This window comes from Rhincodon typus, chromosome 27, assembly GCF_021869965.1.
Source record: "Rhincodon typus isolate 14 chromosome 27, sRhiTyp1.1, whole genome shotgun sequence".
NCBI classification, from domain to species: Eukaryota; Metazoa; Chordata; class Chondrichthyes; order Orectolobiformes; family Rhincodontidae; genus Rhincodon; species Rhincodon typus.
In genome coordinates, this window is record NC_063358.1 from 17,432,806 (window position 1) to 17,451,076 (window position 18,271).

At 40.5% G+C, this 18,271-nt stretch overlaps 1 protein-coding gene across 6 annotated transcripts in view; it reads left to right on the plus strand.

The window, feature by feature from the left end:
* Window positions 1-18,271, plus strand: part of tcea3 (transcription elongation factor A (SII), 3) — a 40,715-nt gene that overhangs the window by 11,866 nt on the left and 10,578 nt on the right. For 3 of the 6 annotated variants that reach the window (XM_048613045.1, XM_048613044.1, XM_048613046.1), the window contains exons 7-14: window positions 241-318; window positions 5,625-5,705; window positions 8,520-8,671; window positions 9,980-10,036; window positions 11,070-11,224; window positions 12,092-12,238; window positions 12,550-12,621; window positions 14,923-17,403. In XM_048613045.1, the coding sequence (XP_048469002.1) occupies window positions 241-318; window positions 5,625-5,705; window positions 8,520-8,671; window positions 9,980-10,036; window positions 11,070-11,224; window positions 12,092-12,238; window positions 12,550-12,621; window positions 14,923-14,931 (751 nt within the window). In that variant the 3' untranslated portion in view covers window positions 14,932-17,403. Of the gene's footprint in view, window positions 1-240; window positions 319-5,624; window positions 5,706-8,519; window positions 8,672-9,979; window positions 10,037-11,069; window positions 11,375-12,091; window positions 12,239-12,549; window positions 12,622-14,922; window positions 17,404-18,271 lie in introns of those variants that run through there. The other 3 variants (XR_007264945.1, XM_048613047.1, XR_007264946.1) reach the window with 3 other exon arrangements.

Genomic DNA, 18,271 nt, shown 5'->3' on the forward strand with positions numbered 1-18,271 from the left:
AGGGTTCTAGGTGGACAATGTTTGAAACAATGTTTGAAAGTTGTTTGCTGCTAAACTATGAGAGTGGAAGTCATCCGTTTCCTGCTAATTAACATGGATTTTCAGAGCATTACGGGAGAAATGAAATTAGTTATACTGCTGTTCTGTAAAGTAAACTATTAACGATGCACAAATGCTTGTGTAAATGCTGCTTTATTTGTTTTCCTTGAGGGATTTTGAAATGGCTCTTGTATTTTGCAGGGGTGATTTCTTGAGCTCTATGTCACCAATGACTCTTTCACCTATGCCCAGGAAAAACTCCACAGATACTGAAGAAAGGTAGTGTAATGTCTGTTTTGCTATGAAAGGGAGTTTTAAAAAAATACCTTTAGAAGAAGTATCTGGCAAATTTCTATTTTCTTTGTGAATGAGGAGCAGAAAGATGCATATTTTTGCCAAGATGCACCACAAATTGAAAAGCATTCATCAGGGTGGCAATGATTTATTCTTCTATAATTCAGGGAAAGCAAAGATGTCAAAAGCTTTTCTTGGCATGGTGAGGGTGTGCTTTTAAACTATTGAAGACTGCCATGTCTTAAAAATGCCTACATTGAAGTTATAGGCAATTAAAATGTTTTATTCTCAACCATATTGCTGAGCTGTGGCCTTTTCCATGATGTATTCTCCTTTCAGGTGATATTGACTTTATTCAAGGATTGTGGCAATTTAACACAGTTTTGTTGCTGACACATCTCATGGTAACTAGCTGTGCTTCTCCCGGCAATTCTGTCTGTATATATAAATAGAAAACAACATGGTTAACATCTGTGGGGACAAAGATTTATTCGTTAGTGTAATGACTTGTTTCCAAGATTTGGTGCATTGCGCATCCAAGTAGCCCTGCCCAATCTATTGTGATAGCACTAACTTGTGTTGGGGTAGGGTTCTACAAACAATTGCAGCCCCTCTGAATATTCTGGGACCAAGAACCTGGACAGGTTTGAGAGAGACATTTCTGCCTGACCTTGTCATCACTTGAACTGTCAGTGGGACTTTGACCTCTTGATTCCTAGCCAAATGCCTCTGAAAAAGAAAATGGAGATGTCTATTTATATAGCACCTTATAAGATCTCTCAGACACATCAAAGCCGCCTCATTCAACTTGGATTTATATGGAAACTTTACTTGTCGTAACCTATTCCAAAGTCCTTTCTTAAAACTGTAAATGGTGAGAAGGAAGTGATAGCTTTTTTAAAAAATCATTTATTCGTGGGATGTGGGTGTCACTGACTGGGCCAGCATTTATTGCCCATTGTTGGTTGCCCTTGGGAAAATAGTGGTGAGCTGCCTTCTTGAATCACTGCAGTCCATTTAGTGTAGATACACCCATAGTGCAATTAGGGAGTTCATAGAATCATTCATAGAAAATGGGACTAGTGTAGGTAGTAGAGTATTTTGGCAATACAGATTCAATAGCCTGAAGGATCTCTTATGTACTGTAGAACATAGAACATAGAACATAGAACATTACGGCCCTTCAGGCTATTGAATCTGTATTGCCAAAATACTCTACTACCTACACTAGTCCCATTTTCCCCGCACTTAACCCACAACTTTCAGTTCCAGGATTTTGATCCATTGAAGGAATGACAATATATTTCCAAGTCAGGATGGTGATTGGTTTGGACGGGAAACATGCAGCTGGTACCCATCCTGTGTATCTATAGCCCTTATCCTTACAGATGGGTCATGGGTTTGGAAGGTGCCGTATGAACAATAAAAAGGGACTCCCAGGTCCCCGTAGTTCAGGCCTGGCATTTCACATTAAAACATTGTATTAAACCCAACTGGATTCCCTTTGAAAGCATCTTCCAAATGTCTGACCTCTACCACCTCAAAAGACAAGGACAGTAAATGCATGGGAACACCGTTACCTTTAAGTTCTCCTCTGACCCACAGACCACCCTGATTTGGAACTATTTTGCTGTTCCTTCACTGCCATTGAGTCAAATTTATGAAACTCCCTTCTTAACACTGCGTGAGTTCCTACACATCACAGTCAAAAAGACAGCTCACTATCACCTTTTCAAGGGCAATTATGGATGAACAACAAACAGGGGTTTAGCTGTGATGCCCTTATCCCATGAAAGAATAAGTTCTCTCAACAAGGAGAGCTTAAGACAGCTATATTGTTATCATATAAGAACAGGAGTAGATCACTCCAGCCCATTCTGCTTTTGTAATTAGATCTGGTCGTTCATTATAATAACTAGTTTTGTAATTTTGGCATTGGTTGATTCAAAGGCGCTAAACGACGAGTATAAAACAGAAAAGATAAATCCCACGTAATGGTTAAAGTCATAGAATCCCCTACAGTATGGAAACAGGCCCTTCAACCCAACAAGTCCACACCGACCCTCAGAGCATCCCACCATGACCCATACCCCTATAACCCACCTAATCTGCACATCCCTGACAGTATGGGCAATTTAGCATGGCCAATCCACCTAGCCTGCACATCTTTGGACTGTGGGAGGAAACCGGAGCACCCATGGAAACCCACGCAGGGGAGAATGTGCAAACTCCACACAGACAGTTGCTCGAGGGTGGAATCGAACCCAGGTCCCTGGTGCTGTGAGGCAGCAGTGCTAACCACTGAGCCACCGTGCTGCACACCTGTGATAATTATTTGGATAAAATTAGCACTTTGCCAAGTTTAAAGGTTTCCTGTGTCACTTTTCAAGTTCATCGAGTTCATTGTAGCTTTAAAGAACACTGATGTCCTTCTACACAGGTCATGTGAATTTTTTGCTGGTGAATGTAAGGCGGGGAGGGTTACATGGGTACAAGTGATGAACGTCATACAGTGATAACATCTTCTGCCTGAGCATGAAAGGTTAACACTGAAAATGCTCAACACACCATTTATTTCAATCACAGGAGAGATTCATTCAGCAAATCCCCACCAATCAGCTTGAAGTTGTCAAGGAACATTTAACAGATAAAAAGGCTGAAAGATAACTGATTCTATCTCATTATCAGTCTAGAAATACAGAGCAAAATCGGTATAGTCTAGTCTTCACTTGCCTTTAATTATCTTCACCCTCTCTTGAAGAAGTTGACCCTTCCTGACGCAGTTATTTTATGGCACTTCATGCAAGAGACTGCTGTTTGTGACTTGAGGAGGCAGTGTCAGACATTTAAATGGCTATGGACAGCACTGACGGAGATCAAGCCTTTCAGATCTGTTTTTAATTTCTTGTTTGCACAATAGTAAGCAACTAGGTCAATGAATTATAATCAATAGTGGGATCACTGACTGATCCTTGTTCCCCATCCCCTTTGGTAGGTGTTGCTTCCCAGGAGCATAATGACCTATCCCAGTCTGGATCAGTGACTACACAACAGAGTTATCTGGCTAGAGGGGCAGTACTATCAAACATAATATTATTCCAGTCACTCTAAGAATCAAGAACCCATTCATTTTCTTGATATCAGTTGAGAAATCAGAAGCTTAGTCATTCCCTGATGTACTATGTTCCGTAATGGCCTCTTCTTGCTTGGCAGGGAGCCTAGAATCAACAAAACCTACCAGTACCACCTTGTACTGAGAGCAGTTAGTCTCAAGGTAGAGCCACAAGGTCACAAACCAACTCCAGTATTGCTTTACACAGACTTTAACAGTACTGCACCAGAACGTACCACTGTACAATGAACAAAATACATTGCCAACCAAGACCATGGCAGTACCTGTCCTTGATTGTTGCATATTACCGCTTACTGCCAGTTTTGAACATGCGAACAACAGGTATACCTTGAATATTTATAGACATTTCTAGGATATTGCAAGAAATGTTGTTTACTTAAATACGCCCAAGTGAATGGTAAATATTGTATCTTGGTAAGTACGTAATTTAAATTGCCAACCAGCTCCAAATCTTAAAGGGAAATATGTATTTGGTTTAATCCATTCTTGGGACCATGAATATTTACAGCAAAGAAAGAGGCATTTTGTCTGTGTTGTCTCCATTCCAAAGCAAACCAGCCAACTGCAGAGGAGATTTACTCGAAACATTACCAGGAATGCGGTCCTTCAGTGGAGTGAGGCAGATTGTCCTCCTCCTCTTTGGAACAGAGAAGGTTAAGGATCGATTTTATACATGGGTTCAGAGCACAAAGAATTTTGAAAAAGTAACTGTCTCCATTGGCAGGTTTATTAACTAGAGGGCTCTGATATGAAGTGAGAGAGTCAGAGACGAGATGAGTTTAGTTTAATTTAGTGAGTTTTTATGATCTGGGAAGTATTGCTTACGAAGGAACTCCAAGCAGATTCAATGATAACTGATGGTTATGTGCCTCCCTCCCACTCTAGCTCAGAAGCTGTCTGTGTCCATATGCAGCAAGGCCTGTGCAACATTCAGGCTTGGACCAAACAAGTGTCAACCGATGATCACCTCCACTAAAGTGGCACTGCCATCACTGAACCCCCTACCATCTGCACCTTGCAGGTTACCACTGCCCAGATACTGAACATCAGAACATTGGAAATAGGAACAATAACAGGCCATTCGGCTGTTTATACCTGCTCTGCCATTCTGTATGATCCTGGATGACCAGCCAACTTAGCATCCTGTTCCCAATTTCTCCTCATGCCATTTGATCCTTTTAGCCCTAAGAACTGAAACAACTATATAAATACTCTGGTTAAAAGTGCAGCTAAGAACCTAGAAACTTTACAGTGTATAACTCACCTCCTGACTATCCAAAGTTTGGCCACTATGTGTAAAGGGAGTGTGATGGAATACCCTCAACTTCTCTGATAATACTCAGGAAGTTTGACAACATCCAACACAAAACAGCTCGCTTGGTCAGTATCCCATCCACCACTTTAAACATTCATGACCTCCAACATGGATGCGTAGTGGTTACAGCGTGTACCATCGAGAAGATACACAATAACAATTCACCAAGGCTCCTCTGATGTTCTAAACCTCCAGCACTTGGAAGGGGAAGGAAAGCCAATGCATTGGAACACTTTCAGTTGCAAGTTTCTCTTTGAGCTACTTACCATTCTGACTTGGAACAATATCACTGTGCCTTCATTGTTACGGTCTCAAAATCCTGGGACTCATTTCTTAACAGCACTGATGGGAGTAGCTTCATAACATGGACAGCAGTGGTTCAAGGCAATGGCTACCCATCACCAGCTTCTGCAGAGCAGTTAGGGATGGTGAATAAATGCTGATCTAGCTGCAATGCCCATATCTCATTGATGCACGAAACAAATCTCTGTATGCTGTATTTTCCTCTGAATGAAATACATACTCAGTTTTTCTTGCAATGATACAATGGTTATTGCCTCAAACATTTCCTCTGGACAACAACACTCCAAACAAAGAAATATCTTGAAAGTCTGCTCACTCTTGCTGACAGTTGTAAATCGAGAACTCCTAATCACTGAGACCCTAACAGAGACAAAATTGTTTCCTCCTCCTTGTCCAATATTTACGATTTAAAAAAAAATCATGTTTTCACTGGTTCCTACTTTGGTGGAAGTCTCCTCTAGTAGTATGTCATCTGTGATATCTTGTGATGTACACTAGCTAATATTAAACAGTCAGTAAACCCCTCATTCTCTGTTGTAGGAAGGATTCGTACAACAGCAAATCACCAACAACAGCCTCACCAGCTCGAAGAACTTCAGTGGATAATTTGAAAGAAGAAAGGTTAGCTATCTGTGCTATGATTTCTTTAAAATTCAAAATCCAGCTGGGATTAGAGTAGCGAATAGCAGGAAGGAAAGGCAAATAAAACATAAAGTGAAACTGAATGTAACAGTTCAGTGATTTAGAAACTTCGATTTGGACAGCCTCAAAAAGGAAAGACCGAGAAAAGAAAATATTTTAATTCCTGGGAAAGAATCTCTTGAGAATAAGAGACTGTGTAATGGATCTTAATTTCAAAGTTATGATCAGACTTGATGATTTCAGTCACTTCTCTATGTAATAATACAAAGGTATAATCTTGCTATCCATTTTCCCCCCAGTTGTGGGCCCTTTCCTAATTCCCAGTTGCTGCCTGGTGTTCCCATTCTGGACCAGGCTGAAACTTACCTTCGTTCATTTCTGATCTTCCAATGCTGACTCACTGCATTATGTCTCCAAGAAACGTGGGATAGAACTTTTATATTTCCCTGGGATCAGGCATCCAGATGAGTGGGAGTGGGTGGGAGGTGGGGTGTGTAAAACGGGGTCCTATGGATTGAGGCAATGTCGTGCCCACATCTACCTTTATCAGCAGTGAGAAAGGCATCAGACAATCTCCTTACCCTGAGTCAGTTGAGGTCCTTAAGTGGTACCTGGGAAACCTTTTGCAAACTATGGATGGGGGTCCATCCTGTTCAGGACGTTGTGCCTTAAATTGGCTGCCATGATACTCCCGCCTCCTCCATCTCCCCACCTGTTTCCAACTCTTCAATCCCCTGCTAAAAGTGGCACTCCCAGTGAAACTCTCCTTGTACAAACTCAGCTTCAAGATTTGGCTGCATGACTCCTCAGCAAAGGGACAGCATGCTCTTCTGGAATTGGGCACCACTCCCAGTGGTGCTACTGAGATTAATCTGCCTCTGGCATTTGATCAGCCAGCAGACCTCTGAGGTGCGATTGCCTCCCAGACGAGAGCAGACTTCTTGCTCTGAGCTAATTAACAGCCCAATGGCTATAGAATTAGTTTGGAATGACCCATCGAAGTGGGCTGCGCCCATGCTTTTAAATCAGGGCTATTCAGCCCAAAGGCCCTGTTACATTCATTTTGATCATGATCATTCTGTAGGTAAATTTCATTTGACCCTTGGGCCCCTTCAACCTTAGTCTATTGTTAAACAAGATTTCCGTCAATTTCAGTTTTGAAATCTTCATTTGACCCCAGATCAATAGCCTTTTGGGGAAGAAAGTTCCAGATCCTCATTACTGTTTGTATGAGGAAGTGCTTCTTGACATACCATAAATACTTGTGTAAAAGTCAGATTTTTTAGACTGTTTTATAAGGTTAAATTTATGGGGCTGTCTATTATATGCATACTAGTTTTGAGGGGCTGAAATTCATGCTACTGTCCAAAATACCATATCATTTGCAGAAGTCTTTCTTCTGCCAATTTATGATTGCAAATTGGTGAAATTGTAATATCTTATCTTCTAGTTCAACAGGCAGTCTTAGTTCTCTGCTGAAGTACTGAGTCATGCCTTCTCATGAACCTTGTGCACCATCCAGCACTTGCCTTAAAATTTGAAATTCCATCCTTCTTCGATTCGTTTTGTGCATGGATTTGGATGGCTTCATTACTAACACATTTTCCATTTTTGACGATTTTCAAGTAGCCACTCAACAACTTTTTTTCTCCACTTGTGGCCACTTGCTAGTTTTACCTCTGTTGGCACACTTTTTCGTTTTGGCATTTTTTGAAATTGATTTGATGTCTTTCTCCAGTCTGTCTCAAGTTTCTCCGAAACACAAAATTCTCTTGCTGCTACACAATTATTTGTCTTCCCTGCAACTTCAATAACTTTCATGTTAAATGCTGCTGCATAATGTTTGTGTTTTCTGGAGACCATTTTTCCATAAGATGAAGAAGAAATTTCAAAACCTCAACTAGGTACATGACCATATTCCACGAACGCTACAGGGGAACTGAGCTCAGCTGAGCTGCAAACAAAGGGAGGTTGTCACCTGACTGTAACCAGATGCGTCTTAAACTTTTACACCAAATTGTTGTGAATTGTACATCAAAACACATAATAGCATGAAAAAATTCCTCATTGTAACATTTATGTAAAGGATAATACCTTGACTCACAAATGATCTGTTATCAGTGAAGAACTAGGGTCGACTTTTACATGAGATATTTGGAAAATTCCAGATATTTTGGCCAAAAGTAGGGGGGCGACTTTTACATGAGATCAACTTTTACTTGAGGATGTACAATAATTCCTGAACAGCCTGGCCATAACTTTAATTTTTTTTTGTGTAATATAGGTGTAATATGGGTAGGATTTATTCTGCATCCCTAATGACTCTTAAAGCTTTATGACCGCCTTGTCCTAGACTTGCTCAATAAAATTGTTTAAATCTTTTTAATAAAAAATCCTTTAATCATCTTAAACAGTGATGATAATGCCATTAAATGTTAAGGAACGATGGTTGGATTCTCTCCTGTTAGAGATGGTCATCACTTGGTACTTGTGTGGCGTCACTTGCCACTTATCAGCTCAAACCTGGATATTGTCCAGGTACTGCATTTGGACATGGACTGCTTCATTTTCTGAGGTGTCTCAAAATGGTATGTTAAATCAAATTGATGGAGCGTGCAGGTGGGCTTTCTGATTTACTGGACAGCTTGTTCTTTTGGGCCTCCCTCCAGGTACCCTGTTGATCACCAAAATAAAGACATTTTGGGATTCTTTGGGATTTACTGTAATCTGCAGGTCCAGCTTCATCTTTCAGAGATTTTGCTGTTTTGATGATTTTTCTACCTGTTTTAACAGTGGAGGTAGCAGCAAAGCAAAGATGGAATCACCTTCCACACCTACCAGCCCTACCTTCTCCACACCAACTATCCTCCCTCCTTTCTTGTCAACTGGGGAGTCCATCCGTGACAAATGTATAGAGATGTTAATTGCAGCTTTGAAGACTGATGGTGAGATGCTTTTTCCATGTGTTAAATTGTGTGCTTTTTTAAAAACATGTAGTGGTCAGTGCCAGCAGATGGCAGTGTATAGAGTGGGTAATGAGTGTAAAAGGCTCTTGGACATCTTGACCAAGTTTGTGTTGAACAGGAAAACAAAGCAGAACAAGTCACTTTGAAATTTCTTGAACATGGTTAATTTAAAATTATAGATTTTCTTCATTTATTGACATTCAAGGGGTTTCTTGATTAAAGAATAAAAGAAGGAATTTATTTCAGACATCTTATGATTCTTCTGGGGCAGGAGGGACTTGAACCCAGACTTTTTGACCCAGACGTGGGATACTACTACTGCACCGCAAGAACCCCTTAACTTATAAACAGCTTTCATTCCCACAAGACTTCTTAAAATGATTTTATAGACAATTTAAAGTGTCGCAGTTTAATTTTTACAGTTGTAATGGAGGAAATGCAATGGCCAATGTATAGCACAGGATAGCCTCACATTATCAGCAGCATGAGAATGCCTAGATAATCCAGATAATGATGTTAATTGAAGGATAAATTTTGATTAGGATACCAAGGCAGAACCTGCACTTAAATGGTGCTTTTACACGAGAGGTTTCATAAGGCTATGATTTAGTGTCTGATCTGAACAATATCTTCTCCAGCAGTGCAGCCCTCCTGTACTATTCAGGCAGTACCAACCTAGGTTTTGCGCCCAAGTCTCTAGTGTGAGACTTGACTCTTGCTCAGAGGTGCTAGTAAAATAATTCACAGCCGCCTTCTAACTGGATGTTAAAAGGTTTTTTTCTCATTTAATACTTCCTTCAGTTGGCTCACCCTTGGTGGTAACTTGTTTGGAACCTAGGTATGTTGAAATGGAGCGATAATTGAAAAGAGTTGGATGAGGTTATCAATACTGCTGGTGGAGTAGACCAATGTCAGCAGTGGCAATAGTACTGTTAGGTTGAGGTAATATTTTATGAGGTTAGACTCTTTGCCTTGCATATGTTAACTCAACTCTCAATCAAAATAGGATAACACATCCTGTTGCCATGTGCTCTCACCCAACTCTGTTGTTAAATATTATCTACAGTTCAATTGACTCACCACCATATGTAATATGTGCAGTAAATGCTAGATTTTGAGAATGAATTGTAGGGAAGCTTCCAAAATCCCTGCCATAGTTAACAGGGTGGGAATTCCTGGATGTGCATCTTCCCCATAGGTGCTCCCTGCGAGTTTCATTCCAAGCTGTGCATCACCCTGTGCTTTTCTACTCCAAATGTTGGAATAATTTACTGATTCTTTCCACAGATGATTACAAAGACTATGGTGTGAACTGTGACAAGATGGGTGCTGAAATTGAAGATTATATCCTTTTGAATTAACCAGTATGGAAAATAAGGTGTGAAAGTGTCAGGAAATCAGAAAAAGCAGAGAGTGAAAGGAAAAAAAACTTGTACACAGTTCCTTTCGTAACTTCACAACATCTCAAAGCCCTTTATTGACAATGAAGCGTATTTGGAGCATTGTCTCTGTTGTCATGTGGAACATTTTGTGCAGAGCAAGTTCCAGGATGGAACCCTTTTATGCTCACCTGAGAGGGTTAAATATACCATTTCAAATAGGGTCCAACCCAGACAATTACACTGCTGCCTCAGTACAGCACTAGGATTATTAGTGTGGATATTTTTGCTCAAGTCCTAAAGAGTTTGGAGTTGAATCCATAACTATCTGACTAAGAGGTGAGGCTGTACAGCCCTGAGTTGGGGGACGTAATAGTGTTGTGGTAATATAGGTGGATTTGTTATCACGAGGCACAATTCATATCCTGAGGATATGGATTCAAATTCTGACACTGCAGCTAGTGAAATTTTAATTGAGTTAATAAAATCTGATCAATAAAGGTGATTCCAGCAACTGCAACCATGACAATTGTTTTCAGTTGTCTTTAAAAATACATCTGGTTCGCAAATATCCTTGTAGGAAAAGAAATCTGCCATCCTTTTCTGGTCTGACCTACCTGTGACTCTGTGCCCAGAGCATTGTGGTTGACTTTTAACTGCCCTCTGTAATCAGTTCAAGTAGGAATGGGCAACAAATGTTGTTCATAAAAACAAAACCCAGATCCCATGAAAAAATTAGTCAACCGTTCAGTGTAGCTTGCCAGAAGTGGCTCTTCTAAAGGAGCAGCCCAATTTAATCTCATTCCTCTGCCCTCCCACCAATACCATGTAGATCTCTCCCTCTGAAGAACTTAAGTTCCCTTTTGAATGTTGCTATTAAATTTCCTTCTACCAGCCTTTCGAGCAGTGTGTTCCACTCCTGATGCTAGAAGGTTTTTGTTTATTTTCTCTTGTCACCTCTGTTTTATTCACCCTTCTGTTTTTCTGAACCATTTCACATATCTACCAGGAGTTTCAGAAAACAGACATGAAATACAAAAACCGTGTTCGAAGCAGAATAAGTAATCTGAAGGACCCAAAGAACCCTAACTTGAGAAGGAACGTGTTGGCTGGTGCGATCGACTTGCTCCATCTGGCGAGGATGACTGCAGAGGTGAGATGGCTTCAAGGTGCATGATAACACCTGCAAGGGAAGAGATGAAAAGAGAGACTAGTGTCTTACGGAACTGACCCGGTTGCAATGCCACCTCCAGCCAACTTGCACTCACTGTATATGCTCATTGACCAGGACCTGGACACTTGGGTAAGGCACTAAAGTGCTTCGGCTGCACATGGTACTGCTTCACAGTGGGAGCACCAATATTCTAGAAGAGGGGAGGAGAGCTGACAAAGGGAAGCTCATTAATACCTGCTCAATGTTATTTTATTGTACAGTTTATTGTACGACTAATACACCCTAAGTAGGAGCAAATTACTGCAGAAGCTGGAATCTGAACTGAAAACAAAAATGCTGGAGATCACAGAGGGTCAAGCAGCATTCAAGGAGAGAAAGCAAGCGAACATCTCAAGTGTAGATGACTAGAGCTGATGAAGAGCCATATAGACTCAAACGTTAGCTTGCTTTTTCTCCATGGATGCCGTCTGACTCACTGTAACCTCCAGCATGTTTTGTTTTCAGTTTTCCACACTTGAAAATGGTTCTACTTGTATGTACAAATTTTGGATCAAATAAGGAGTGCACTATATTATGGCTTTCTTAGAGGAAGACAACACTTCCTCTATTTTTCTATGAAAATTGAATTTTTTGTGAAGTCTTTAGAGTTGAATCTGACCATTGTTGACTTTGACTCAAGATTAAGGTCTTAGGTTTCAATTTAATTGGGCTGTTGTTTACAGGAAGCAGCTGAGGTGAAGACCCAAGCCAATTTGTCTTTTTTTAACATGGGTTATTCATGGATTTTTGACATTCCATTAATTGGACTGTCATTCGTGAGACTATCATTCTCTTTTTTCTTGACAGGAGATGGCCAGTGATGAGTTGAAGGAGCTTCGCAATGTGATAACCAGAGAAGCTATCAGGGAACATCAAATGGCAAAGACGGGTGGAACTCATTCTACTCTTTTTCAATGTGGAAAATGCAAGAAGAAAAATTGCACCTATAATCAGGTAGATGGATATTGTTGCAAGAAGGCTAGTACAAAAAATATTACATGTATGATACATCTTATTCAAATTTCCTCATGCAACGCCACTATGTTAACCTTGATAATATGTTACTACCTTTCACTGATAAATGTTTCATAGACTGAAGAGGCTACATGTTGTATTTTGATCCATAGAACACTGATTTAGAGTCAGTTATGGAGATCTACACACTAATCTGTGCTTCTGAACTCTTGATCATTAAATTGAACCTGTTTGTTGTCATACACAGACCAAAGGCTAAATGTTTGTTTTTTTTTTAATTAACTCCACAGGTTCAGACCCGCAGTGCTGATGAACCAATGACCACCTTCGTCCTGTGTAATGAATGCGGAAACCGCTGGAAGGTTTGTCTCATTACTTCGTCATTCTTTTACGTTTTGTTTTATTCCTTCCTTCTCTCTTTGACAACCTGCAACCTCTATTCTCCCCTCTCCCGTAGAGGTAGACACAGTGGACTTCGGTCCCATTTTACATATGTGTTGGGTGAGCTAACAGTGGGTTTGGGTTTATTATTCAACTCTGAAGGCTCTTACAGGTCTGATTCTTAAAATCCAAAGACATGTACTTTCCAGCAGAAGTCACTGGATGAGAATTTTGGGCAATAGCTTCCCACTCCACCTGATGGTTGCTGGACACTCCCTCCTCTCTCTTCTTTCCATTATTTTACTTTGCCTCTCCAGAAAGCTGCCTTAAACTGGGTTATAATCTCGGGAATGCTGACAACATTATGTTATCCCAATTGACTGACCATTTTAGTGTGAATGGGCAAATACTTCCATAATGTACATTCCACAGGACAGACCTAAATCTGTTTTTGTCCAGTATGACTTCTAGTACAGGCTACCAGATAGTAAATAGACCTCTCTCACTACTTTTACCTCCATTCCCTGGCATAGGGCACTGATGCCAGTTATAGAGATATACAGCATGCAAACAGACCCTCGGTCCAACACGTCCATGCCGACCAGATGTCCTGTATAAATCTAGTCCCATTTGCCAGCATTTGGCCCCTATCCCTCTAAACCCTTTCTATTCGTATATCCATCCTGATGCTTCTAAATGTTATAATCATACTAGCCTCCACCACTTCCTCTGGCAGCTCATTCCATACATGCATCACTCTCTGCATGAAAATATTGCCCCTTAGGTAATCAAGAGACAGATCTCAATAAAAAGAAACATTATAATCAAAAAGAACCCACTCTACTCACTATTGTAGATTTTCTTAGCTGCTCCCCTGCTGTGATCTCCCTATAGAGGTTTCTCCAAGGTCAGCTGTGAATTTCACTGTTTGTTTATTTTTCTTAGAGGAACTCCAATGTCCAGAGGTACTTGATATCAAACAGCAGAGACAGTAGCTGTGAAGGTTCACTACTGGGTCAGACAGCCGTGTAGGTTTATGTGTTGATTCCTCTCTCACCATGTGGTCACTGCCTTTGTCTCTCGTCCTCCTTTTTTAAAGTGCCATTGTTTAGATTTTTTTCCCCCAAAGTTCCAAAACAATGCTTATAAAACAGTAATTACTGCTTCTAGAATTTGAGGAAATCAGCTCCAAAACTGAAAATACCTCAAAAAAGGAGCACTTTATATACAGCCACAAATTTTTCCTGTCCTCCATCTTAGATTGCACACTTGGGAAAAACAAGCCTTACCATCACCTTCTGTCTTTTACCTTCAGGCCAATTTTGAATCCATATGGCTAGCTCTCCATGGATTCCATGTGATCTAACCTTCCTAACAGGCTACCATGTGGAACTTTGTCAAATGCCTTCCTGAAGCCCATTATAGACAATGTCCACTGCTCTGCCTTCATCAATCGTCTTTGTTGCTTCTTCAAAAAAATTCAATGAAGTTATTGAGACACAATTTCCCACACACAAAGCCACATGGACTGTCCCTAATCAGTCCTTACCACCTTTCCAAATACATGTAAATCCTGTCCCTCAGAATCTCCTCCAATGACTTGCCCACCACTCATGTCAGGCTCGCCATTCTATAGTTCCTTGACTTTTGTTACCACCTTTCTTAAATAGTGGCACCACATTAGCCACCCTCCACTCCTCTGGCACCTTACCCATGGCTATCGATAATACAAAAATCTCAGCAAGGGACCCAGCAATCACTTCCCTAACTTTCCACAAACTCCTGGGATACACCTGATCAGATCCTGTGGATTTATCCACCTTTATGCATTTTAAGATGTCCGGTGTCTCCTCCTCTGTAATTGGACACTTTTCAAGATATGACCATTTATTTCCCCAACTTCCCTAGCTTCCATATCCTTCTCCACAGTAAATACTGACGGGAAATTTTTTTTAGTATCTCCCCCATCTTCTGTCTTTCCAGGAGCTAATTTACTACCATCCCAGCTGGGGTCAGTAAACACTGGCCATCAAATGTTACAGACTGGGAAAATCTGGACTATTCCCAATAATGTGTAGAGATAATAGACTGGAACATGTCACTTAGCCATTACTACAGACTGATAATGTTAATTAAAACACTTCAGCTTGGCTTTGCTTCGGTAGGTTGATGTCAAAGACTTGATATGTCATTGTGTCATTCCATTAGCAAAGAACCATTGTTGTTTAATGGGAGTGCATTAATAATAATCTCAAATTTTTTTACTACTTATCTCGTTTCAGTTCTGCTGATGAACAGGATTCAAATATTTTCACTACGTTTTGAATTACAATCTTCTGTGAGGAGGAAAAAGGTGTAATTCAGTAAGGACAGAGACTCTTGCTGTGTTTCTTTATCCTTTACATCAGACGATGAAAGAGTAATTTGATTCTTCAACATTAACCCTTCAAGAACTGAATGAGTTCTATAGCTTTTGCATGTTCTATTTTTTCTGCTCTGTAAATTGCATCGAAAGGAAACTCCAATTTCTGTTCTTGGGTGATCACTGTGAATTTATTCAAATCATTTGCAAACCAAATTTTGTGGCATTCTTCAAATTTCTAAACACTGTTTTTGAGATTTATTCTATTGTTGCAGGAATATTAAGCTGGTGTCCAAAGGGTTAATTTTGCCATGGGAACCAGGATTTAATTGACTGGCCATTTCTCACTTAATTTTGTTTTTAAAGATTGCAAAAAATAGATTTTGATTTCATATTGAGCTGAAGTGGTTTGTTTTTGATTAAGAACAGTTCGGAACCAACTCTCCTGAGAATAATGAGCAATAAGAAATTAACTCCACACTTGCAGGAGAGTACCATCTCAGTTTGAAACAAAAACAGAAGTTGGTGGATAAGCTCAGCAGGTGTGGCAGCATCTGTGAAGAGAAATCAGAGTTAACATTTTGGGTCGAGTGATCCTTCTTCAGAACAGACCCGAAACGTTATCTCTGATTTCTCTTCACAGATGCTGCCACACCTGCTGAGCTTTTCCGGCAACTTGTGTCTTTGTTTCTGATTTACAGCATCGGCAGTTCTTTCAGTTTTTACATCAACCTGAAAGCCTCGTCACTGCCACTATATCTTTTAAAATGTTCTTTTTAAGTCTGTTCTTTGATTTGCCTGTTGATTTTGTTTTGTTCTTATTCAGAAGTGTGCTATCCCTCACCTTGTCTTCAAATATACCACCACCATCCCGTTCCAAATGTTTCTTTCCTTTCCAAAAGGTGCTGGCCTTTTACAGAGAACCGCTTCATGAGCTATGGTTACCCTTTATTATCTCACTGAAGCAGCCATTCGTCAGGGGAAATACCCACAGGGCTGTTTGGGTTTCACAGCCTGATTCTTGCCCGATGACTGTATTACAGACAGTTGGAGTCAGTGAAAACCTGTGACTGTGTAACCAGGCTGTGAATTGCTATGAGCTGTATCCAACTCTGGTTAGAGATATGGACCATCTGTCCACTGCACTCCAAACCCTCGCTGTTGGGAATCTCAACTTTTCTGATCCCACTGGGTTCAGTTATCCACAGCCAAATACCGTGCAAAGTATTCTCTTGGTTATTGAATTGGATGATTCTTCACTGTCAGGCAAATATTCTTTCCCCTCCCATTCCCTAATATTTTCATAACTAGGAACAAAAATGTTAATGAAGGATGTTTAAAACGTACAATGTCATCGCTATGATGTTTTTTCCTTACATTGCTTGCAGCGTTTTTCTGGGTCGTGATCTTTAATTCTCAAGGCCTCCAGGATTATCTTCCAAGATGGGCAACCCTGCTCCTCATATCTAAAAGAATATTCATGGGTGGTAATTGATGCTCCCATCTGTAGCAAGATTGGTGCAGATGCATTTAATCAGGCAGGAGATTGGTTGGGGGGAGCATTACACCTACTACCTGCACTTTGAGTAAGCCTTTGGTAGGAATGCCTGGGGACAGCCTACCTCCCCAGCCACCAGTCGAGGTCCTTAAGTGGGTAATTGATACAATTGTAACGATACTGCTAGTATTAGCCAAATAGGGTTGCTTCCAGGCTACCAAGGTGGGATCCTTCATTCAAAGCCACTCTGTTGCTGATCAGGTGGCACCGCTGGGAGCCTGTCCCCTCCCGTTTTTGCTGCACTCCTCCCAGCAGTCCCCACCCCAACCACTCCCCTGTAATCCAGTAGTGTCACAAGGTCCCAGGTGGGTGTCATAGCGGCAGTAGCCATTACCCTCTGGGTGGCGCTGTGAATCAGTGGATCTGTCAGTCCCTGATTGGCTGGCTGCTCTCAGTGGGCCCCAGGGTTCTTGGTCCCAGGAGAAAGCCAATTGTTGTCTATGTACCTGAGTCTCACATGATGCAATGGGCCTTCCTGATAAAGAGACAATATGGGTTGCTTGCTGGCACTGTATGGTCAAGTCGTCCATCTCCATCCCCCCACCCGCCAATTAAATATCGACATATGAACCTGTGTTTTAGTTTGTATGAAGTATTTCCTGTTGATATTTGAATTGAAATGTTATGCTTTGCTTTTTTTTTAAGCTGCTCTTTAAGGCTGGCTTGCTGCTGTGTTGAAAATGGAATCTTCAGATACTTTTTAAATTGTTACTTTTTTCCCCTGCTTCAGACCAGTTTCTGACATTAGAATTCAATGAACTCGAGTAGCAAGTACTTGCACTCAACTTTCTTTAGAAACATCAGTGTCAATGAACAATTAAATTAAACCTTTTCCATTTTAAACAGTAGTACTTCCAGTTTCTTTCATATCCAGAGTAAGATTCCAAGGATACGGGTCTGAGGGCCCAATCATCCAAAATTGGATTCACAGGATTGTAGAAACTTCATGGCATAGATATAGGCCCTTTAGCACAGTTGGAATTGTTACACTTCACACGAACTTCTTCGAACTCTACTTAATCTATCAGTGTATTTTGTGTTCCTGTATTTGTTGTGTATTTATTTAGCTGTCTCTTACCTGCATCTGTAGCATTTATCTCAACTGCTCCCTGTGGTAGTGAGTTCAACATTCGTAAGGCTCATTATCAACAAAGCTGAATGAGATTTGCTGCTTGAGCTGTGCAGATAGCCGGAAAAGGAGAAACCAAATTTTGTTCTGATATTGATTCCCAAGATGAGAAAGTTATTCAATCTAGTGCACTTTTTTTTTCGTTGCACTCTGTCTGACATCCTTCCTTAATGAAGGAGATCAGACTGTCTAAAGTTAACTACAAGTGGAGCCATTGGCCTTTTGGACTATGTACAGACTTTGTTTGGTATTAACTACCTCCTAAGTAATTCTCACTGTTTTGCTTATTGCTTTATCCATACTCATTTAAGAAGCTATTGAATATTACAAATAAAAGAAGTTTTGTTCTAAAGAATGGTCGCTAGACCTGACCCTGAAACATTAACTCTGCATTCTCACCACATTGATGCTGCCAGACCTACTGAGTTTTCCCAGCAGCTTCTGTTTTTGTTTCTGATTTCCAGCATCCACAGTTCTTTAGTTTGTTTATTGAATCTTACGATAAAGGGACTTTCAGGTCTTTGCAATTGGATGAATTAACACCAACAAATTGCATTTAAATATTGACTTTAATCTAATAAA